Source organism: Malus domestica, chromosome 04, assembly GCF_042453785.1.
Source record: "Malus domestica chromosome 04, GDT2T_hap1".
Classification (NCBI taxonomy): Eukaryota; Viridiplantae; Streptophyta; class Magnoliopsida; order Rosales; family Rosaceae; genus Malus; species Malus domestica.
Genome location: NC_091664.1, coordinates 10101728 through 10126726, shown reverse-complemented (window position 1 = coordinate 10126726; position 24999 = coordinate 10101728). Strand labels below are relative to the sequence as shown.

The 24999-nt window shown below is 39.5% G+C and overlaps 1 protein-coding gene across 4 annotated transcripts; it reads right to left on the bottom strand.

Annotated features, from left to right (window-relative positions):
• Positions 1-2988: 2988 nt before the first annotated feature.
• LOC103437190 (probable sodium/metabolite cotransporter BASS6, chloroplastic) lies at positions 2989-6615 on the bottom strand. Of its 4 annotated transcripts, none has more exons than XM_008358296.4 (9): positions 6242-6615; positions 5916-6142; positions 5752-5822; positions 4806-4936; positions 4339-4532; positions 4016-4268; positions 3678-3931; positions 3515-3597; positions 2989-3365 (listed from the first exon to the last, which is right to left on the bottom strand). In XM_008358296.4, exons 1-9 carry the CDS (start codon positions 6247-6249, stop codon positions 3297-3299), a joined length of 1290 nt encoding a protein of 429 aa, XP_008356518.2. In that variant the 5' UTR covers positions 6250-6615; the 3' UTR covers positions 2989-3296. The 4 variants fall into 4 exon arrangements, with proteins under 4 accessions (XP_008356518.2, XP_008373871.2, XP_008373869.2 ...); XM_008375649.4 differs by having other exon boundaries at positions 6272-6593; XM_008375647.4 differs by having other exon boundaries at positions 6305-6588.
• Between the last annotated feature and the right edge of the window lie 18384 nt (positions 6616-24999).

Below are 24999 nucleotides of genomic sequence, written 5' to 3'. Positions count from 1 at the left end.
AGATCATATTGCTACAGTTTAAATGAAGGGAAATACATGTTTTCCACTTGAATTTTAATCTGTGAATCATGTGATGGAAAATAAAGTTACTCTTGAAGATCATTATGATAGCCTGAAAATGTTGCAGGATAGGAGCATGGTCTATGGACTACCTTAACTCACAAATTGTAATCATGTGTATGAAGCTTGTGCCACTGGAAAATCTCACAGAAAAGCCTATTCAAGAGACAAAACTTGGAGAGCTTAACTTTTCTAGAACTTGTGCATACTGATGTCTGTGGACCCATGTTTGAAACTCTTGGTGGTAATATGTACTTTCTCACCTTTATTGATGACAAATCAAGGATGTGCTCGTTGTATTTCTTGAAAACCAAGTCAAATGTGTTTGTTATATTCAAAAAGTTGAAGGCTATGGTAGAACTGTAAAGTGGTTGTCAATTAAAAAAGCGTAGGAGTGACAGGGGATGAGAGTACACCTTTCTCTAATTTGAGAAGTTTTGTGAAGACTTGGGAATTGAAAAAACAGTTAATAGTTGCATATTTTTCCATAGAAAAAAGGGAGTTGCTAAGAGAAAGAATCGTACAATAGTTGAAATGGCAAGGATAATGCTATACGAGAAGAACTGCCACTTAAGTTTTGGGGAAAATTTGTACACATTGCATTCTATCTCTTAAATAGATGCCTTACAAAAGCCTTGGAGAACAAGACACCTTTTGAGGATTTCAGTGGGAGAAAGCCAAGGGTGAAGCATTTAAGAATCTTTGGGTCAGTCTGTTATACTCACATTCATTATCAGCAAAGGCAGAAGCTAGATGAAACATGTCAAAAGGGAGTGTCTGTTGGTTATGGAACTAGAGAGAAATGATACAAGGTATTTGATCTCAGATCCAGCAAGATTATTGTCTCCATAAGTGTTATCTTTGATGAAGGTGCATTACTGAGTAGGGAAACAATGGAAACAATGGAAACTCAATATGTCTCAGTACCATGGTCAAATGCAAATGAATCCATAAATACACTAAGCTTGAAAATGATGGTGGAGAAAGCTCAAATGCAAATGATTCAGGTTTGTCTTCTCAACCTGTACATACTAAAAGTGAGTCAAGAAAGTCTAGCCCTGTGAATGTAATAAATCTTGGTAAAAATAAAATCAATATCATTGAGACTTATGACAATACTCAAAGAAGTGGAGAAAACTAAAAGATGTGTTTACATAGCGCAGGTTCAGTGTAATTGATCTAGAGAACTATAAAGATCCCTCACAAGATCAAGCCTGGAATAAAGCAATGCATGAGGAAATCTCAATGATTGAGAAGAATAACACTTAGAAGTTGGTGAACAGACCAAATGGAAAGCCTATTGTGGGGGTAAAATGGATTTTCAAGACCAAAATGAATCTAGATGGATCTATTCAGAAGCATAAAGTTAGGCTTGTAGCCAAAGGCTACACACAAAAGCCATGAGTTGATTTTAATGAGACTTTTACACCTATGGCTACGTTTGACACCATAAGAATACCGATTACATTAGTAGCTTAGAGAGGTTGGAGATTGTATCAGCTTGATGTCAAGTATGCCTTTCTAAATGGAATTTTGGAAGAAGAAGTGTATGCTGACCAACCTGATGGGTTTGTTGTTAAAGGTGAAGAACACAAATTGTACAGGCTAAAGAAAGCCTTATATGGCTGAAATAAGCTCCTAAAGCTTGGTATGGGAATATTGATGCACATCTACTACTATGTGGTTTTCAAAAAAGTGCAAGTGAGGCCACTCTTTATGTAAAGCACATAGATGGACATGGGACTCTTATTGTATCTATTTATGTAGAGGATATTTACTACATTGGAAGTAACATAGAGATGATTGAAGAGTTCAAGTGTGATATGATGAACAAATATGAGATATCTGATATAGGGTTATTACATCAATTTCTTGGAATTGGGGCAATTCAACAAGGGAGTAATTTTTATAGATCAGAGGAAGTGTGCACTCTCTTTACTTGAGAAGTTTGGGTTGAATGATTGTAAACCTGTTTCCATTCTACTTGCAACTACTAAGAAACCAAGAAAGGATGATGAAAGTGCACCTATAGATGAATAACAATACAGGAAAATTGTTGGTAATCTTCTTTACTTGACTGCAACAAGACCTGATAACACATTTGCTACAAGATTGTTTGCTAGATTTATGCACTACCCTTCTGAGAAACATTATGGAACTAGCAAAGGCCTTAGATACATTCAAGGTACCCTAGACTATGGAATTACATACAAGAAAGGAGATGTTGCTATGTTGATTGGGTTCTGTCACAGTGATTGGAGTGGGGATGAAGATGACATGAAGTCAACCTCTGGATATGCATTTACATTTGGCAGTGGAACATTTTCTTGGGTCTTTGTAAAGCAACAAAGTGTTGCATTCTCCACTGTAGAGGCAGAGGATATGAGTGCTCCGGAGGATACTTCTCAAGCAATTTGGTTTAGGTTTGTGTTGCATGACTTTAGGGAAGAGCAAATGGAAGCAACTGCACTGATGTGTGATACATCAGCTATTGCAATGTCCAAGAACCATGTGTTCCATGAGAGATCAAATCACATTAAAAGGAAGTTTCATTTCATTCAAGATACCATTCAAGAAGGTACAATTGACTTGTTGTACTGCAGAAGTGAAGATCAACTTACTGATATCTTTAGTACACCTCTACCTAAAGACAGATATGCTTGCTTGAGAAGCAAGTTAGGTGTTCAATCGGTTAAAGCCTTATAATGGAGTGTTGGAATTAAGGGTTAAACCTCTATTCTAATTGTTAATCTCTAGCTTTTGTATGGTTGTTATCGATCAAGGGTTGAGATTAAGTCTAGCTTATTTAGGCTCAAATGTGAGCATGTGGCAGTGTCTCATATGGCACAGCTAATTGAATGGTTGAGATGAATTCATAGACTCTCTCTTATATGTATAAGCCTAAGGCTCCTTTTGGACAGTTGTGAATGAATGAAAGCACTACACCCCTACTCATAATTTTTACATTAGGAATAATATACAAAACAAGTTGATACAAATTTTAGCGCTTTGGAGAGGGGTGGGCTGGTGCAGCTGAACTAGTTAAGAGCATTTACTTCTAGATCAAAAGTCCGAAGTTCAATTTATTCCGTACCCCACCATCTTTTGTATAAAATGAAAAACTTAACTACAGTCATATAGTTCTCCATACGGCTCGATAGATAAAAAGAAAGCTCCCCATATACAAGCCCTCAAGAATCACAGAGCCAACTTCCGACAATTTGAGACGGGCTTTGTCATTGTTCTTCTTTCTTTTTGGCCCAAACCATGACAAGGGAGAAGCCCATCAAAGACATGATCACGGTCTGCAGATCAAAGTACAATAGCGAATATCTTAACCTTAATGCGGAATTTAGTGCTCAAAGAACCCTTCTGCTTCTAGAAGTTAGTGACATGATTTGAATTGGTGTAAAAAGAAAACAAAATTGGTAAATAAGTCAAGAAATCGACTCACAGAGATTGCCGGAGGCACTCCAACGAGCGGATCTTGGAAAAATCTATTTGCAAGGGCCAAGGCCAGAAGGCTGCTTTGCATTCCTGCAAAAGCAAATGATTACTTAGTGTCGGAAATTCCTAAAATTAATGGACTGATAAGTGATAAGAGACAAAGGTGGAACCTGTCTCATAAGATAGTGTTCTTTGTAGGGCTTTAACATCAGGTGCCGTATGAAAGACCACGCCAGTAAGAAAATAGCCGGCTACGAATGCCGTCAAATGAAATGCTATAACGAGCAACAAAACAGTTAGTCCAAAAGGAGACATAACAGACTCAATGTTAATGGCAAGTGGTGCTCCAACACAGCAAGCTGTCACAAATACAGAGAGCGGAGGCAAAAATGGCCGAATAGCACCACATATTCGGGGAAGGAACCTGAAGGTGCAATTATGTAAGACAAGTCAGAATCTCTCCAAATAAACTATGTTAAAAGAATATTATCCAGCGTTGGTGTCTCACCGATTCAAAAGCAAGCCTGCAGCAACTGGTGTGACTACAATCTGCAGAATGCTGGACACCATTCCCCTTACGTCAACAGGCAGTCTCTTTCCAATAAGCAACAACGATAAGAGGGGTGTGATAAATACAGCAGAAGCAGTAGATAATGACGTCATGACGATGCTTAGAGGGGCCATTGTAGGGTCCGTCAGAAAAGTAGCATAGTTTGAGAGCTGGGCGCCACTAACACAAGATACTAACATAATCCCAGCACCTGATAACATATACCAGTCAGCACATTCATTCTAGTGTTTTTGACAGGGAGGCATGGTGAATATTCTTACCTACTGGAGTTGGAAGACCAAATATGGCTACTGTGATAGTGCCAAAAACATATCCAAGAATCGGCTTGACAAGAAATTGGCCAGTATAACCAGCTAAAATAGCTGCCGGTCTTTTGAAAGCTTCAAGGAAATCCTTTTCGCTGGAATTAACCCCAACTGCAAACATCAAAAACCCTAATGCAGGTGCGTAGTACCTGGACCGTAGAAAAAGGTTTATATTACTATAAGGAAAAAAAATGGAAAATAGAATCCACTTCTCTATCCCTATCTTTGAGTCTCTAGGAAAATAGTATAAATTCTTCGTATGTATTTCACTTATACAACCACATTCATCCAAACTCCATGTTTAACCACAGCGGTTCAACAGTCAACTAACCTTCCTTGAAAGGAGTTCAGTTTGTCTAACCAATTCATCTAAACAAGGTTTAACGTTGACCAACTAATTCATCTAAACAAAGTTCAAGAACCTGTTGGTAAACCATGTGAAAGAAGGTGGAAAGACGAGAGCCAACAGCGTGCTAGCAAGGGTTACGTGTGGCAGAAAAGAATTTGATTTCTTCAGGACCTCCAGGAAAGAAACCTTATTCTGTTGAGGGATCTGAAACAAGACATAAAATAACTACAATCAATATGACCCGAATTACTTTGCAAATGCCTTGTGTAAATGAACAGAAATTAATTAGGTTTGTAAATGAAAGACGCCAAGTCGAAGTTTGGGTTGCAACTTTTCCTATAAGTCATGTCTCTCGTTACATTTATTTCAGAGTGCTTCTGTTGACACCCATCCTGCTCATCACACCCGCATATTTTAATACCTATTTTACCTTCAGTTACTATTTTTTATAAAAAAATAATTTGATAAAATAAATTGACCACCCTCCCTTCCCTTCCCTCCTGCCGTGACCATTTCTCCCTTCCCAGCCAATCAAGCGCACATTGGCGTGGCACCACGGCCAGTCATGATCGACTCTTTCTACTGGAACAAGCCCATGTTTTTTTTATAACAAGCGATATCATCTACACTAAATGGGAGGGGTCGGTTAAGCCTCACTATAGGCTAGCAATAATGTGGTCGTTTTTTACAAAAATCGAATGTAAAACCACCACTAGAGCATAGTACAAAGTGGCGAGAACAAGCCCCGGGTTTGGTTCTCCAACAAAATGCATTGCAGTCGTTCCAAATCGAAACACTGTTTTTATTGAGAGCACAAAATTTAAGTTGACATTTGAGCTCAATTGAAGTTGAATTTTCTAGCATTAAAATAATAATTAATTTTCTAGCCTTAAAAAAATGATTAATTTTCTAGCCTTTAGACATAAGTGTTTACATTATCCTAATCATAATAAATTTGATGTGAGATCACAAAGATATTTGGGAAAAATAATGAAACAAGGGAACAGGGAGAGAGGCACCTGCGGTGGTTCGGATGCATAATTTTGACCCGAACCCGAATCAAACGAAGCCGAGAGCTTATGCGATCGCACTGTACTCAACAAACAAAACATGATAAACCCAAATGAAAAGATTATATTTTATTCAAATAAAAAGAGCAGAAAATGGCAAGACAGATACTGACAAGGAGAAATCGACCGGGAATCAAGAGAGAAGCGTAGCGACGGCGAGATTGGGATACTGAAAGCGAGCTTAGGCAGCTGGATTTGAGGTGGATTGTGGATATTGAGACGACGCTGAATCTGCAAATGGTGGCGGCGCTGGCGGTAGTGGTGGCGGTGGTGGCGGCGGTGGCTGTAGTGGTGGTGGTGGTTGTTAAGAGGAGCATGCAATTGCAAGACCATTTTTTTGCTGCAGAGAAGGGAGGGAGGAAGAGGGTGAATTACTATCCTAGAATTACAAAAACTCTTACCTTATATGGCTCTTCCCCAAATACCCAAACAACCGTACAATTTCATAGGGAGGGCTGGATTGTTCGACCTGGAAGGGCACTTGGCCTTCTAGGGCGCTTACCACAGCAACCCGGAGGAGAAAGACATCTCCGTCAATCAAACACGGCAGATCCGAAACCCGAAGAATCCGGCAGTGGAGGATTCGTGCAACGGAAATTCCGATTCCTGGCGAAGGAACCCGATGCGATCCAAATCTCAATGCCCCATTAAACCCTGCAAGTAGCACAAGAAGGGCTATGGAAGAAGAGGAAGGAGGAGGGGGCAGAGCTCCAATATATCTTTTTGTATTTATATTTCTTTCTATAAAAACTCATCTTTTAACAAACCACAAAGCGCAAGTGACCCAGAGTGGTGGAAAGAGAAACGTGTTATGTCTTATGACGATGTGGATTCGAATTTTATCGATAGTTAATCTAACATTTAACCTACTAACGTTATCGTTTCACTAAAAATTAATAAAAAAAAATCAAACAAACCATAGAGCAAGTGCTTTTATACATCAAGATTGTACCGCCACTTGGTACTCATAACTATAAGGGTTTTGAGACTTTTGGTGTCCCACATCGGGAAACACTAAAGGTTCATTGACCTTTATATAGATTTAGTGCTTTAGTTTAGTAATTAAAACATGGATTATTTGGAAATGGATTGAAGGTTTGGGCCTTATGGTTGTGTGGATTATGCTAGTATAATATAGCCTAAATGCAATTAATATTAATTAATCAAGACAAGGGTCTTTGGGCCTTGGGGCTTTGATTCATTAATTTTAATTTTCGGATTAAGTTTTTAATTAATTTATTAATTAAAAACGTTTTGATTAAAAGACACAGTTCTTAGAAAGAGTTGTGTACTTTCAAATAAGCTGAACATGTATTTAAAAGGGTGTGAAACAACCTACATATTTGCAATCACAATATCCAAGTTAGATGATCATTTCTTCCTCTTTTTCTTCTGTACGAAATTTCCAGAGAGTAAGCACACAAAGCAAATTCGCTAGAATTCTAGAATTCAGTGCAGGTTGTAGAATTAGGTAATTGAATTCTGATCGAGCAGACTTTGTAGAACCACAAGCACAAGAGTGAGATGGAAATATTGTTCGAATGACATAGCTTTTACGCTAACCTTTACCTTCTGTGTGACATCCCACATCGTCCAGGGGAGTGATCCTTAAATGTATATTCTCATCCCTACCTAGCACGAGGCCTTTTGGGAGCTCACTGGCTTCGGGTTCCGTCGAAACTCCGAAGTTAAGTGAGAAGGGGGCTAGAGCACTCCCATGATGGGTGACCCACTGGGAAGTTGCCCGTGAGTTTCCAGAAACATAACCGTGAGGGCATGGTCGGGGCCCAAAGCGAACAATATCGTGCTACGGTGGTGGAGCGGGCTCGGGAAGTGATCCGCACCGGGTCGAGATGTGACATTCTGTAATCAAGTTAGTACCATTGATATTCTTATATTAATTTCTGTATTTATTGTGTAATTTCATTCTGCACAGCAAGTATTTTTTGTTAATAAAATATTAGAATTTCAAGTTCTGTTTATTTATGTTATTTTTGGTTATTTCTGAACTGTTCTCCGACAATCTTCGAACAGTATGGAACAATCAGGAACTAAACCTCATTCTGAGAAGCCTGAGAAATTTAAGGGCAGAGATTTCAAAAGATGGCAACAGAAGATGCTGTTTTATATGACAACACTGAATTTGGCTAATGTTCTGCACAAGACTGTGCCTACTGCAGATGGAGAAAATATTTTTTTTGCAAAAACTTTGACGGCCATAGATGCCTAGAATTATAATGATTTCCTCTGCAGAAACTATATGCTCAATGCATTAGATGATTCTTTGTATGATGCCTATGTGGTGTGCAAAACAGCCAAGGAACTTTAGGAATCACTTGAGAAAAAAATATAAAACAGAGGATGTTGGTCCAAAGAAATTTGTCATGGGCAAATCTTTGGACTACAAAATGGTGGATTCCAAGTCCGTTGTCTCTCAAATTGAAGATCTCCAAAAAATCATTCATGACATTCATGTTGAAGGGATGGTGATAAATGAGTCTTTCTGGTCCTATCCTTAGTAATATGGGAAATGCATCTACATCTATTGTGGCTAGAATAGGGAAATGTGTTTTAAAATTCACTTATGGAAAAGAATTAACCCTCATTGACGTCCTGCATGTCCCCAATATAGGGAAGAACCTTGTTTTTAGTCCTATCTTTAGTAATAAGGGATTCAAACTAGTTTTTGAGTCCAATAAGTTTGTACTAACCAAAGGGGGAATGTTTGTAGGGAAGGGTTACCTTGCTGATGGATTATTCAAACTAAATGTACTTGCTAATGCTATGAATGAAATAAATAATGTTTCTGCTTATATTGTTGATTTGTCTAAATTATGGCACCCTAGGTTGGGACATGTAAATTTTTGTTTTCTTTTTAGGATGCATAATTTAGGTTTGCTGCCCAAACTTGATTATTTAGATAATGTTAAATGTGAGACTTGTACAGAATCGAAATTTGCAAGTCAAAGTTTTAAATTAGTGCATGAAAAATCCAATGATTTATTAGATTTAATTCATAGTGACTTATGTGATTTTAGATCATATCCAACTCGTGGTGGAAAAAACTATTATGTAACATTTATAGATGATTTTAGTAAGTATTGTTATATTTATTTACTTCATAATACAGATGAGACCTTGGATATGTTTAAAACATATAAGGCAGAAGTTGAAAATCAACTTAACAAGAAGATTAAAGTCTTAAGGTCCGATAAGGGAATAGAATATGAGTCTCATGCATTTGCTGAATTTTGTGCCACACATGGCATAATTCATCAAACAACAGCTCCTTATACACCACAACAAAACGGTGTTGCTGAACATAAAAATAGGACTTTTAAAGACATGATCAATTCTATGTTGAATAGCTCTGGGCTTCCACACAATTTGTAGGGTGAAACTTTACTTATTGCAAATAAAATTTTGAATCGAATTCCACCTAAAACGAGAAAAGAGTCACCATATGAATTATGGAAAGGAAGAACTCCAACGTTTAAATTGCTTAAAGTGTAGGGTTGCCTGGCAAAAGTACAAGTCCCATTGCTAAAGAGAACAAAATTAGGGCCTAAAACTATGGATTGTGTGTTTATTGGTTTTGCGTCTAATAGTTCAGCTTATAGATTCTTAGTTTTTCATTCTGAAGTAAGTGATATACATGTCAATACTATTATAGAATCTATAAATGCAATATTTTTTGAGGATATATTTCCATACAAAATGGGCAAGTCTAACTTCTTGAAAAAGAGATTACATGATGATGTATCTGAGGTTAATGATGAACCTAGAGAACATGATGATGGTTCATCTTCATCTAGAGTTCAAGAAGAAGAAGAACTTAAACCTAGAAGGAGTAAAAGTACAAAAATTCGAAAGGACTTTGGGCCTGATTTTGTGACCTTATTAAACGAGACAGAACCTTAATCATTCAAGCAGGCCATGTCCATTCCTGAAGCTCCATTTTGGAAGGATGCAGTTAACAGTGAAATAGATTCCATTATGCAAAATCATACATGGGAATTGGTCGATTTGCCCCCTAGCAATAAGCCAATTGGGTACAAATGGATCTTTAAGAAGAAATTAAAACCTGATGGTACAATTGACAAATATAAGGGTCGTTTTGTAGCTAAAGGATACCATAAAAAACATGGTTTGGATTTCTTTGATACATACTCGCCTGTAATGAGAATTACGTCAATAAGACTGTTGATTGTTATAGCTACATTCCATAACATCGAAATACATCAAATGGATGTAAAAACTGCATTCTTAAATGGAGATTTAGATGAGGAAATATATATGGAACAACTCGAGGGGTTTGTGGTTAAAGGTCAAGAACACAAAGTTTGTAAACTTGTGAAATCGCTATATGGGCTTAAACAAGCTCCAAAGCAATGGCATGAAAAATTTGACCATATTATGATCACACACAGTTTTAAGATAAATGAGTGTGATAAGTTTGTCTACACAAAAATTCAAAATAATGCTTGCGTTATGTTATGTTTATATGTAGATGATATGCTTATAATGGGAACTAACAAAGAGATAATAAATTGGACGAAAAAGATATTGAAATCAAGTTTCGATATGAAAGATCTTGGACTAGCTGATGTGATTCTTGGTGTAAAAATAAAAAGAAACCAAGAAGGATATATTCTTACACAGTCCCATTATATAGAAGCTACACTTAGAAAATATGGTCATTTGGAAAGTAAAGATGCAATTACTCCTTTTGATGCCAATAGCAAACTTAAGAAAATAAGAGGAGATGATATATCTCAACGTGAATACTCACCAGTTATTGGAAGTCTTACGTACATTATGAACTGTACAAGGCCTGATATAGCATACTCAGTGAGTGGACTGAGTAGATATACATGCAATCCTAAGCATGATCATTGGGAAGCTTTAATTTGAGTATTAAGATACTTGAAGCATACAATGAATTATAGATTACATTATACAAGGTATCCTCCTATACCTGAAGGATTTACTGATGCGAATTGGATATCGGATAATACTGTTACGAAATCCACAAGTGGATATGTATTTACTTTGGGGGGATCAGCAATCTCTTGGAAATCTTCTAAACAAACATACATAGCCCAATCAACTATGGAATCGGAATTTATCGCTCTCGATATGTTTGGAGGAGAAGCTGAGTGGCTAAGAGATTTTTTGGAAGATGTTCCCAGATGGCCTAAACCTGTAACGACAATATGTATACATTATGATAGTTTAGCTGCACAATATCGAGCTAAAAATAATGTATACTGTTTGTACCATACTTGACCAATCCCGAAACTACTGAGCACCGGTCAACGTTATACCGTCAATGACCCAGAAGAGTTTCCCTCCAACCAGGAGGCCAATCATAGCGCGACATGTGTCGACATCAGAAGCCAATCATAGCACGACACGTGTCAACATAAAAAACCAATCACAACACGACACGTGTCAATGTCAGAATGAAACTAGAAACTCTCTTCTATAAATAAAGATCATTCTCTCACGATATTTCCTAATGTCATTTGTACTAAATCATTCACTAGTACTCACTAAATGAGAGCTTGAACCTATGTACTTGTGTAAACCCTTCACAATTAATGAGAACTCCTCTACTCCGTGGACGTAGCTAAATGGGGTGAACCACGTACATCTTGTGTTTGCTTCCCTGTCCCTATCCATTTACATACTTATCCACACTAGTGACCGGAGCAATCTAGCGAAGATCATAAACTTAACATTTTTTGTTGTACCAAAGTCCCCACTGATTTTGTGCATCAACATTTGGCCTGTTTGTGGGAACGACACTTATTCCCACTCTCTTCAGCTTTGTCAAGGTGGTTTCCACCATTCGTACACTCTCTTTTGACCAGGCATCCCTTTCCAACATGGGGAGCGAAGGAAGCCACATCACATAGAATGACACACCTCTTGCACCTGGTAAGCAACGAAAGAATGAACAAAAAAAGTTTGCTTTTCAGGCTAAAGTCAATGAGCTGGAGGCTCAGAACAACAAGATAGTGATGAAGAATGAGATTCTCCAAGAGCAGTATGAAAAGGTCTTCGAGATGCTCCACGAGGTTAGATATACTGAAACACACGAGCTCATCACCCTTGTGAAAGTCAACCATCAATTGGGTGCCCCCCAACACGGAGGGTCATTTACCCTCGACATGGGTATTCCAATTGAGGAACGAGCTACTCATCGAAATGGCGACCAATATAAGACTTCTCTCAACCTAGCTGCTTAGACCCGAAGCAGGAGGAGTAGAGGAAGGCACCTTCTTACGGAATGAGTGGAAGGATCGAAAGTCGTCTTTCGCGACTGTCGAGACTTCCTAAAGCAACGTCGAGACAATCTCATCCATATAAGCTCGAAGATCAATGACCCAAGGGTCTTTGAAAGACTCGGTCCCTTCCCATGTCCCAGGCTGGCTACCAATCTGAGGAAGGGGCAACAAGTCCTAGAGAAACACGAAAGTATAGGGGACTCACAGATGTTCCGACAGACATACCTTGGAAGTCAGTACGGCGAGTCCAGGGAAAAATCACATGCTCTTGATCAAACCTTCCTACTTCCAAGAGAAGATGGAGATTTACGAAAGAAATCTCCAGTGGTACATGACTCCACTCAGGACCCTATTGTCTTACAGCTCCTTAAGGAAGTAAACAAGTTGAAGGCCGAATGACAAGCTGAGATACCTGATTGGAACCAACCTAGGCCTGGCCCTCTTACAAGGAGGATCTTCGACACCCCATCCAAGCGAAGATAAAACAAAAGCTTGGTTTACAACTTTATACTGGAAGGGAGGACCCAATTGAACACCTTAACCTTTTTTAGTCCATCATGGCATATCGGATGCACACCGACGAAGAGCGATGTCTTCTCTTTCCCTCCACCCTCTTTGGCGGAGCTCTAAACTGGTATTGCCGTCTTCCACCTGAGACAGTAGACTCATTTGAGAAACTGAGGAAACTGTTTGTCTCTCAACACATCTTACAGACCGATCGTTTGCATTCTGCAGATGACTTGTACACTATTCGCCAGAAGCCGGACGAGTCACTACAAGAGCATGCTGGTCGTTTTAGCCATAAGTATTCTCGCTGTGCTGAGGCAGATGACAAGACCGCCCTCAAGGCCTTCACGGCAGGCCTACGTGATTGTTTCTTCAAGTACATGATAAATGCCAACACTTGGAAGATTTACTCTGAGGTGATGGCACAGGCTTACAACCATGCCTCCGCCGAGGCAAGAACATATCAAGGGAAACCCCCTACAGCCACCCCTTATCAGCAAGTAGGGAGCGGAAGCTAGATCCAACCAAATGAGAAGACATCGACCTTCCAAACAGCAACGGTGCCTCCCCCTGCCTTACTTAATACTTTGCCAAGTTAACAGACATATCAATCTCCGGGCAAAAGGAAAGATTTCCGTCTTCACCAGTCTCATTTTATTAAAAGGAGTAAGGGACACTACCGTGATAACCAAGGGTATCACCATGATAATCCTCGACCCCAGGCAGTCAACACAGTGGGTTAAGCACGTGTTAGGACAGCCCCTACCCCGAGGTATGAGGCATACACACCTTTGAACGTCACATGCGTGGCCATTTACCCCAGCATAACACACTTGATACCGAAGCCAAAGCCGAGGCACCCAGATTACATGCCCACGAAGAACACGGGCACGTTTTGCTGCTACCACGAGCATAAAGGCCATGACGGCGAGAAGTGTATCACCCTTCGTGATCATATTGAAGCTTTGGCATGTGAAGGAAAAATTGATCAATTCCTCCTTCACCTTCCAAATGGTAACCGTAACCAATGCTAGGTGAATGTGATATATTTCATAAGTGGTGGCACACCCATATCTAAATCTTCCAACAGGGCTATGAAAAATAGTGAACGAGCTTTAAGGTCTGGCCACCAAGTGTTTCACGTGGAAGACATCAAGGGAGGTAAGTATCAAAAGCCTAACTGGGATCCAATATGTTTCTACCCTGAGGAAGAAAAAGGTATCATCTACCCTCACAACGACCCACTGATCGTGGAAGCTCACATAGCCAACTTTGAAGTACGACGAATCCTGGTAGACACGGGGACTTCGGTCAATATATGTTTGCTGAAGCTTTCAGGGCACTTAATGTAGCTGAACACTTGCTCGATCGCTCGATTTCCCCTCTGATAAGCTTCTCTGGTGACATCGTGCAACCTTTAGGGAGCATACACTTACCTTTCACCATTAGTACATGCCCTTACACAGCTACCATTACCACTAACTTCTTGGTGGTTGATTGCCCAATGGCATACAATGTCATATTCGGACGCACAGGAATCAATGATCTCAAGGTCATGGTATCCACACATATGTTGTTGATGAAATTTTCAACCCCCTATGGCAATGGTTACTTTAGATGAGATCAACTTAGTGCACGATCATGTTACAACACTTCGATCAAGCAACAGCACCTGCATGTGCCCAAGGAAACCCTTTCTATACATGACCAAGTCATAAATACCAGCCTAGACGAAGCCAACTTGGATCTTCATGGTGGCAACAGTCAACCCGACGATCCTCGAGATGACTCTTTCACCAAGCAAGCACAACCCGCTGAAGAGTTGGAGAAGGTCTCTATCTCAAAAGATTATCCGGATCGCATGGTGAAGATTGACACCACATTTTCACCACCCATTCGGTTGGCATTGATCTTTTTTTTGCAAGAGAACGTCGCCTGGTCATACGAGGACATGCCAGGCATCTCTCCCGATATCATCTGTCATCGCTTAAGTATTGACCCCAAGACCAAGCCAATGAGACAGAAGCGAATATCTTATGACGTTGAACGGTACGAGGCAATGAAGGCAGAAGTTGAAAAACTTAAAGGCATAGGCTTCGTCCGCGAAGTCAATTATCCAACATGGGTAGCAAATGTTGTCCTTGTTAAGAAGAATTCGACCAAGGAAAGTCTTCTGCTCCAAAAGGTCTTGTGGAGAATGTGTGTCGATTACACCGACCTAAACAAAGGATGCCCGAATGATAGCTTTCCTCTTTCTCTCATAGACAGACTTATAGACTCTACGGCAGGGTATGAACTCATGAGCTTCATGGATGCTTACTCAGGATACAACCAAATCCTCATGAACCCTTCAGATCAAGAACACATAGCCTTCACTACTGACAGGGGATTATATTGCTATAAAGTCATGCCCTTTGGCCTAAAGAATGCAGGAGCGACTTATCAGAGACTGGTCAATTCAATGTTCGCCGAACAGATTGGGAAGAGCATGGAAGTTTACGTTGATGATATGCTAGTCAAAAGCAAACATGCTGACCAACACATCACCAACCTATCTAAAACTTTCACCATTCTGAAGAGGTATCAAATGAGGTTGAACCCCAACAAATGTGCCTTCGGTGTAAGCTTTGGCAAATTCTTAGGCTCCATGATAAGCCAACGAGGCATTGAGGCTAATCCTGAGAAGATCAAAACAATCTTCGACATGAAGGAACCGGTAACTTCAAAAGACATCCAGAGCCTTACTGGCAAGGTAGCAGCCTTAACTAGGTTCATCTCTAAGGCCACAGACAGATGTGCTCATTTCTTCAAAGCACTTAAGGGAAGTAAGAAGTACATTACATGGACTGATGAATGTGTTGAGGCATTCAAGAACCTCAAAGACTACATGAGTAAAGCCCATCCGCTCTCCAAACCTAAGGTTGGTGACACTCTCATTATCTATCTGTCGGTATCGGCTTCAACAGTAAGTTCCGTTCTCATTCAAAAGGATGGTAATGTCGAACGGTCTGTCTACTATGCTAGCAAGGCCTTACAAGATACGAAGACACGATACTCCAACTTTGAGAAATTGGCTCCAGCATTGGTCATGTCTGCTCGAAACTTCGTCTTTACTTCCAAGTACACTTCATCATTGTGCTTACCAATCATCCTCTTTGACAGATACTCCAAAGTCCTGACACTTCTAGGCGAATGATCAAATGGGAGATAGCATTGGGTGAGTTTGACATCTCTTACCAACCAAAGCCAGCTGAGAAGGGCCAAGCAGTGGCAGACTTCATCGCTGACTTCACATATCTTGTTGACATTGTTTCTACACCTAAAGAAGTGGCTTCATTATCCTCAGAAGCTCAGAAAATAGAACCAACAGCCCCAGCATAGAGTCTATATGTTGATGGCTTGTCCAACCAACAGGGTTGTAGAGCAGGACTAGTTTTTATGACCCCTGACAAAGTGGCGATGGAGTATGCTCTTCGTTTCAAATTTAAGCCGTCGAACAATGAGGCCGAATATGAAGCCCTCATAGCAGGCTTACATTTGGCCAAACACCTTGGGGTTAAACAAATTGATATCTTCAGTGACTCCCAATTGGTGGTTAACCAGGTCACCAACAACTTTGACGCTAAAGATAGCTCCATGGTAGCATATCTGGCACAAACACAATTGCTGCTTAAGCATTTCCACTACCAGATCACCCAAATTCCTCAAGCGGTAAATAGTCATGTAGATGCTTTGGCTTGCCTCGCCCAGCGGTAGAAGACAAGATTGGAAGAAAAATTCAGGTCGAATTGTTGGCAGCACCAAGCACCATGGCTGCGGAAGTGTGCAACTTACAACAGATGGATAGTTGGATTACCCCGATTTATAGATTCCTTGCTCATGGCACCCTTCCAAATGACAAAGTCCAAGCTAAGCAGATTCGATACAAGGCTACCCGTTACTTGATCATTAATGACCAACTCTACAAGCGGGGTTTTAACCTACCATACCTAAGATTCCTTACACCCGCAGAGGCGGAAACTGTCATTTGGGAAATACATGAAGGAGTCTGCTAAGATCATGCTGGATCTCGATCCCTAGCACACAAGGCTTTTTGCCAAGAATATTACTGGCCAACACTCCACCAAGATGTCATCAGAATATCCCGCTCATGTGATAAGTGTTAACGCTACACAACTATTCCTCACTCCCCTCCCGAGCCACTCACTCCTATGATCAGCCCTTAGCCCTTCGCCCAATGAGAACTTGATTTGATTGGCTTAATGCCTGCAGGGAAGGGCAAGGTTCGCTATGCAATCGTTGCAGTTGACTACTTCACAAAGTGGGTAAAAGTAGAACCCTTGGCAACCATTACTGAGGCAAAAATAGAAGACTTCGTATGGAAGAACATCCTTTGCAGATTCGGCATTCCCAATGTAATAGTCACTGACAACGGGTGACAGTTCAACAACAATAAGTTCAAGATGTTCTGCTCTAAGTTCAACATCAACTTATGTTTTGCCTCCCCAGCTCATCCCCAGTCTAATGGACAAGTTGAAGCCATCAACAAAATAATCAAACGAACTTTGAAAACCACCTTGGACAAGGCTAAAGGTTGTTGGCCAGAATTTGTACCCCAAGTTCTTTGGTCATACCGTACTTCGTATTGGACATCAACAAGAGAAACCCCATTCTCATTTGCTTTTGGTACAGAGGCAGTTGTCCCAATTGAGCTTGAGCAAGCAACGTTCTGAGTCCAGAACTACGTGCAAAGCGAAAATGACAAACAACTTACCCTCAACTTAGATCTAGTTGAGGAACATAGAAACCAGGCTCACTTGAGGAATGTCACCTATAAGCAGCGCATCTCCAACTACTATGACTCAAGGGTCAAACCTCATTCCTTCAAAGTGGGGGACTGGGTATTGAAGAAACTATTACTTTGCGACAGAGTCCTGATCGGATCATATTTATATATATTTTTACTTCGAATTCACTCGTCTTTTCTTAGTTAGTTCCTTATATTTTTGAGCTATTTACGTTATTTTTGTATTTATAGGATTTGTTATGCAAAGAAAATAAAAATAGAACAAGTGAAATTTTATGTAATAAATTCGTCAAAAGCAAATTTAAATTACAATTTTGCTGACCCATTGTGACGCTAAATGATAAACCAATATTTAAACTATATATTTCATCCTTTTATATTTCTTTTCTTGTCTAATTTAGTTAGAAGCTTTAAGTATTTATGATACTTTTGATATATTGTGTTTGTAGGAGTAACATGATCGAAAGAACTTATTTTTCTGCTATGTGAGGCTGCTAGAAACTAAATGAAAATAAAAGGAAAGACAGCGAGAATCCAAGGGAAAGAAATGTGAAAGCTGCGTTGCAGCTGGAGGTGAAGAAAAGAATAAAGAAAGAGAGCAGTGGGGGACAGCCGAGAGGATAAGCAGAAGAGGCTGGCAGCGAGAGAAGAATGGAATAAAAATAGGTAGAGACTGACGTGGGGAGAGAATAAAATAAGAGTAAAAGGTGGAAGGCTGAACGTGGAGGTGCGGATGGAACAAGAAATATATAAAAGAAATGGGACGGAAAGCTGCTTTGCAGCTGGGGGGTGAAAGGGAGCGGAATAGAAAAGAAAAATGAGGAGCAGAACCAAGGGGGGAGAAAACAGAGAGCACCGCTGCCCTTGCAGCGTGTGCGCCAGAGAAGAAAATAAAAGCAGCTGCCTTTGTGCAGCGAAGAAGGGGAAGCGAAGCAAAGGGAAGAAGCAGCAGAAGGCTGCTTTGCGGCAGCAGAAACCGAGGAAGGACGTGATTTTGGGGGAATTAGCAAGCTGCCTTGCGCAGCTTGAGCCTCGGGGAAAAAGAGGTCAGAGTGCGACAGCCAGGGAAGAAGAGGAGCACAGAGGCAGAGGGCTTCACTCCGTTTTTATTGGTGTTATCTTCTCAAACTCATGATTTACGTTTGGTTTAATTTGTTAATAATGTGTAACTAATTTATTTTGGCTAGAGGTTAATTCGAAACCATGAATATATTTGTAATATGAATTGATTACCTTCAGTTGTGATTTCTGAGTTGTGATTTAATTTGCTTAACTGCTTGATTGATAACTTATTTTTGTATGTCGATTAAGGATGCATACTTAATTTACATGCATGAATTTGATGCTAGAATATAAGTGAATTTCACCTAATCGTTATGAACTTATATTCACAAGTAGTGAAGGTTGTTATCCACAATCGTGTTAAGTGAATTCTTGGCAAGAGTATCATGCCTTTCATAGTTACGAATGCCTCGTCAATGCTTATAGTTTTCACAAAGTTTAATGATCTTTGATTGTATCTCTATTGTGCTTTTCATGTAGGGGACTTTTGAAGAATGTTTTGAATTGTTGTATGCGTTTTTCCGTCCAATTCAATAACTTAAGGAAAACTTGAAGATTAAAAAAGTGTTGTTCACGGTTAATCTGAAGTGTTGAGATTCACAACTTATTGAAAGAACAACTGAAAATCAATTTAGGTTGCATATGTGTCATGTGTGGAGAAGAACCCTCTATCTAATCCATCACCTATCCTTTCACCTTAATTTCATGTTTTTGTCAATTCTGTAATTTATTTAAGTTTAATTTACTTTTCATCAAAACCAAACCCCCCTCATTATTAAATTATATTATTTAGTTAGTTTTCATTGTTGTTAGTCTTTTAATTCAATTTCCGTCTATTTCAGTTCCTAGTGTCTAATTTGATTGTTTTCATTATTTTGAGTCATTCTAAGTGTGTTTCGAGTTATTAGAGTTTTTAGCCTAGTTTTGTGTCCTTGAGTCTTGTTTAATATTTTTAAATTAATTTAGAATAGATTAGCAATCCCTCCTAATCCCCGGCCTAGAACGATACCCTACTTACATCTATACTACAATTGTCAAAAAGAGGGTTTAATTTGTGTGTCAAGAAATTCTCACATCAAGTCCTGAGTGAAGGAACACTTAGTCTAAACTGGGATGGACCGTTTGTTGTTGGCATCAGTCTCCCTGGCTCCTACAAGCTTAGAAGCTCCAATAACAAAACCCTTGGCCATCCATAGAACGCTGATCACTTGAAGTACTATTACAAGTAAATTTACATTGTACAAGTGTTAAGCTTCAGCCGTTCGGCATCCTATGTAACGAAGACTATTTGGCATGAATTTAATAAAGAGGTGATATAAACAACTCAGTCCTAATCCTCTTACATTCCTAGCAATGAAACACTCAGGTTCAAAGCTTCAACATGAATGCTTCCTACATGAAACAAAGTCTAAGTATATATCAACAAGACTATACAAATAAACGAACAGCTTCACAGTATATTCGTTTAATCATACATTCCAACACATTCATACATAAGTCAACTGTGCTTTGAAAAGGTTCAACATACTTTGTGTCATTCGACACTTGCTACAATGTGCCTAGACACCTTGCCCTTATTCTCACCAATCAGGTGATGAAATATAAAGAAGGAACTCATCTTCATGCCACCAACCAGGTGATGTCCCATACTCTCCTTCATGCCACCAACTAGGTGATGAAATGTATAACCCGTACTATAATATCATTTGGCAACTTACCACTCATGCCACCAACTAGGTGAAGAAGGAACTCATCTTTATGCCATCAACCAAGTGATGAAATGTACAGCCCGTACTTTAATATCATTTGGCAACTTGTCATTCAAGCCACCAACCAGGTGATGAAATGTACAACCCGTACTCTCCTTCATGCCACCAATCAGGTGATGAAATGTACAACCGTACTCTAATATCATTTGGCAATTTTCCATTCATGCCACCAACCAGGTGAAAAAGGAACTCATCCTTGTGCCACCAACTAGGTGATGAAATGTGATGAAAGGTGATGAAGGAACTCACCTTCGTACCACCAACCAAGTGATGAAAGCAACTCACCATTCATTCCACCTACTAGAAGACAAATGGTACAACTTTTACATGTGAACTCCTAGCATTCACAAATAATCAAAAACCCTCAAGCTTGACAACTCAACTAGGGGAGCACTTATGCCCAACAAGAGTTATAGTCACCAACAAAGTCTTATTGCAAGCCAACAACAACTTCAGTGCATGGCATACGAAGATCAAGTTATTCAGCCCTCTTGCATCTGTTTCAGACATTTCCCCTCTGTAACAATGCAAACACCACAACTTGTAGAAAGCTTCACACACTCTTGATCAAGGCAGTGTGAAGCAAAACCAATTTATGGTGCCAACAAGAGCTTCATCAAAGGAGCTCAACCACAATTCTCAAAAGCTTCACATACTTTTGATCAAGACAGTGTGAAACAAAACCAATTTATGGTGCCAACAAGAGCTTCATCAATGAAGGACAACCACAATTCTTAAAAGCTTCACACACTCTTGATCAAGATAGTGTGAAGCAAAACCAATTTATGGTGCCAACAAGAGCTTCATCAAAGGAGGGCAACCACAATTCTCAAAAGCTTCACACACTCTTGATCAAGACAGTGTGAAGCAAAACCAATTTATGGTGCCAACAAGAGCTTCATCAATAGAGGGCAACCACAATTCTCAAAAGCTTCACACACTCTTGATCAAGACAATGTGAAGCAAAACCAATTTATGGTGCCAACAAAAGCCTCATCAAAGGAGTTCAACCACAATTCTCAAAAGCTTCACACACTCTTGATCAAGACAGTGTGAAGCAAAACCAATTTATGGTGCCAACAAAAGCTTCATCAATGAAGGGCAATTACAACTCGTAGAAAGCTTCACACACTCTTGATCAAGACTATTCGAAGCAAATTCAATTTATATGGTTCATCCAAACCTTCGACTACTACAAGGTGTGGCTTGCATCACAAACTCTTGCTCAACAGTGTGGAAGCAAAATTTGTATATGTTGTCACTCCCACATTTTCAAATTTCTAATTTTCCCAAAAAAACAAAAAGGAAATTGGGAAATTCAACAAAGTTTCACCACAAAAGCTTCACCAACAAAAACTTCATCAATGGAGGACAACTACAAATTCTCAAAAGCTTCACACTATCTTGATCAAGATAGTGTGAAGCAAAATCAATTCATGGTACCCAACAAAGCTTCACCACAAAAGCATCACCTACAAAAGCTTCATCAATGAAGGACAACTACAAATTCTCAAAAGTTTCACACTATCTTGATTAAGATAGTGTGAAGCAAAATCAATTCATGGTACCCAACAATAGCTTCAACTCCAAAGCTTCACCTATAAAGCTTCAACTCCAAAGCTTCACCTATAAAGCTTCAACTCCAAAGCTTCACCTACAAAAGCTTCAACTCCAAAGCTTCACCTACAAAAGCTTCAACACAAAAGCTTCACCTACAAAAGCTTGACCCACAAAAGCTTGACCCACAAAATCTTCACCTACAAAAGCTTCACCTACAAAAGCTTTACCCACAAAAGCTTTACCCACAAAAGATTGACCTACAAAAGCTTGACCTACAAATACTTCACCCACAAAAGCTTGACCCATAAAAGCTTCACCCACAAAAGCTTCACCCATAAAAGCTTCACCTACAAAGCTTCAACACAAAAGCTTCACCTACAAAAGCTTCAAGATAGTGTGAAGCAAAATCAATTCATGGTGTCCAACAAAGCTTCAACCTCAAAGCTTCACCTACAAAGCTTCAACACCAAAGCTTCACCTACAAAGCTTAAAATATATATATATATATATATATATATATATATATACACATATATTCAGAAATTTGAAAATTCAAAAATTTGAAAATTTGAAAAAACAAATTTGAAAAAACAAATTCAAAAAAAAAAAGTTCAAAACAAAAATTGCCTAGGGCTCATTTTTTTTAGGTCTAACAACTTTCATAACAAATATATATGAAGGAGGAGTTTTGGGCTACCCTCAATCGTCAACTCCCTCAACCAGAGACCTGAGGGACTCCTACCATATGCTACTGCACCTTGATACTCAGAAGTCTTACGACCACTCAGTGACTTGGATTTTTCAAGTCTCCAACCGATAAGTTTTCCTTACTCGGGAAATTAAGGGAGCACTACCTCAACATACATGCTTCACTCTCAAAGCTTCAACATACAAGCTTCAACAAAAGAAAAAATTCAAAGAACTTAGTGAAGAAGGCCTTGGTGTATTTAACACAATACGTTGAAATGAAGCAAAGCTTGTTTATTGATATCTCCAATAAGTTACAAATATGTACATATACATGAATCAAAATAAACAAACAAGAGGGAGCCTTCACAAAGGTTGCTCATGAAAAGTCTCAGCAGTCGGCAGAGCCCTAGAAAAAGTAGGCACCAGAGGGTAATCATTCGAAGCCTCAGTACTAGGCAGAACCCCAGAAGGAGGAAGCATCGAAGGTTGATCATTTGGAGCTTCATTATGCGGTACAGCCCCAGAAGACGAAGGTAATAAATGTCTTTGGAACAAACCCACAAACCTCTGATGATCAAGTAAAATCTAACCATCAGATTCCTGCAGTTGGTCAAGCTTCCTCTTCATGTTTGTAGCATAGTCATGTGTGAGCATGTGCAACTGTTTATTCTCATGCTTGAGCCCTCTGATCTCCTGTTTGAGACTTATCACTTCAGCCGCCAATGATTCAACTTGTCGGGTTCGAGCAAATAGGCGTTGGGCCATATTAGACACAAAACCTGCACACTGAACACTGAGAGCCTGAGAATCCTTAACAGCCAACTTATCAGACCGTTTGGAAAGTAGTCTATTATCTTTAGGAGTGAGAAGGTTCCTGGCCACCACCGCAGCGGTCATATCATTCTTCATCACAGAGTCCCCAACGGTAAGAGGACCAGTAGGGGATAAGAAGGATGGGTACCATATGTTGTCTTGAGAAGGCATGGCTGCCTCTTCACCAAAGTACAAGTCAAAACGACGATTGGATGGGCCAGACATTCTCAGAAATGATGAAGGAGAAATGAGGTGTAATAAATCTTTTAAGTACAAAAATAAGGGGAAAATTCCTACAAGCAATAACTCTCTAAATGTACTTTTTGCACACAATTGGTGCCCTTATAAAAGAAAGAGTAACAGGGCCGTTGGTTTAAAAATCAAATAGGCACCACTCTTCGGATTTCGAAGAGGCACCACTCTCCACACGCAATATCAACTCCTCGGGTACCACAGATAACTTTACCAAAAATCTTTGACAAAGTTTAGACACATAAATTTTGAAGGTCCAGCTACCCTACTATTACCCACAAAGGTAAAGGAACAACACCACTTCTTGATAACTAGAAAGTCCCTATGTGTGTCACGGTGTACAATCATTTTAGGTTCTAATTAGCAAGGCAGTGAGGTGATTGGCACCAATCCAATTGATTATATTTAATCCAATCACTTAGTGAATTAAAACTTACTTTTAATTCTCCTTCTTCTTTGACGACTACTTATTTAGTCATCTAGAAGAACTCACAAGCCATGAGTGACATCTAACCATATATCATGGCTACCCAAGCTAATGTAGAATTTGTTCGGAGAACCTATTCAGTTGGAATTACAATGTAATTCGATCCTTCTCTAAAACAATACTCTCAATCACACTATTAGGGTATGGATATATTATGTCAAACCCCTAATGTGATTATTCCATGTTATATGATTCAATTGAGTCGTATAGGAACGCTTTCCTTTATTACGCTCGATACTTCGGCCAAAGATTCCTGAATCATATCTTAGAGTATTCATCCTCTCATAACGAGGATTAGAGATCCCTTGTTGCGCATTTACTTGCCTCCATGGCTAAGTGGCTTAACCCTAACTATGCCGTGGACACCCGCGAATGGAGTGACTTTGACATAATCAAAGATCAAGGACCTAACCACAAGACAACTATGATGCCTCAGGTCAAAGGACTACTTACATTATTCCAACCATTAGAGTTACTTGCTTGACATGTGAGTAGACCTCCATGCAAATACTCTCGTTCGATTGTGTTCAGTGAACTCATTCCCTTAATGAGCACCTACATACCTGTCTTAGTGTCACTACACGAATGGGATGAGACTTTCCATCCTTCCAATTGAAGGGGACATAGTATGTATTGGTCTTTGCATTGTCAGTATCCCTCTGACAATCATATGACCAGGAACCTTTTTGGACATGATGGTTATGTGAAGAAGGTCTCTGTAGTCTAACATCATTAGATTACGTCTTCCATCGATCCATTGTCCATGGATTCATTATTTAGGACATATATCGTTTATTGAGATAGTCCTAATTAGTATCTTTGCCTTTTGATGTATAAGAGTCATCTATACACACATTCATTGTCCTGAAAGGTTTCTTCCAAAGATTGACTTTCAGGGCATATTTCCAACAACCGGAGCTCAAAATCTCAAAGCCTCAACTCATAAATCCATAATAA

Coding starts and splice junctions, on each gene's coding strand:
- LOC103437190 (XM_008375647.4), bottom strand. CDS start 6,330: ATGTCTTTCTCCTCCGGGTTGCTGTG. Junction 5,823..5,915: donor TTCCCGGTCGATTTCTCCTT/GTCAGTATCTGT, acceptor TGTTGAGTACAG/TGCGATCGCATAAGCTCTCG. Junction 3,598..3,677: donor AACACTATCTTATGAGACAG/GTTCCACCTTTG, acceptor TTGCTTTTGCAG/GAATGCAAAGCAGCCTTCTG.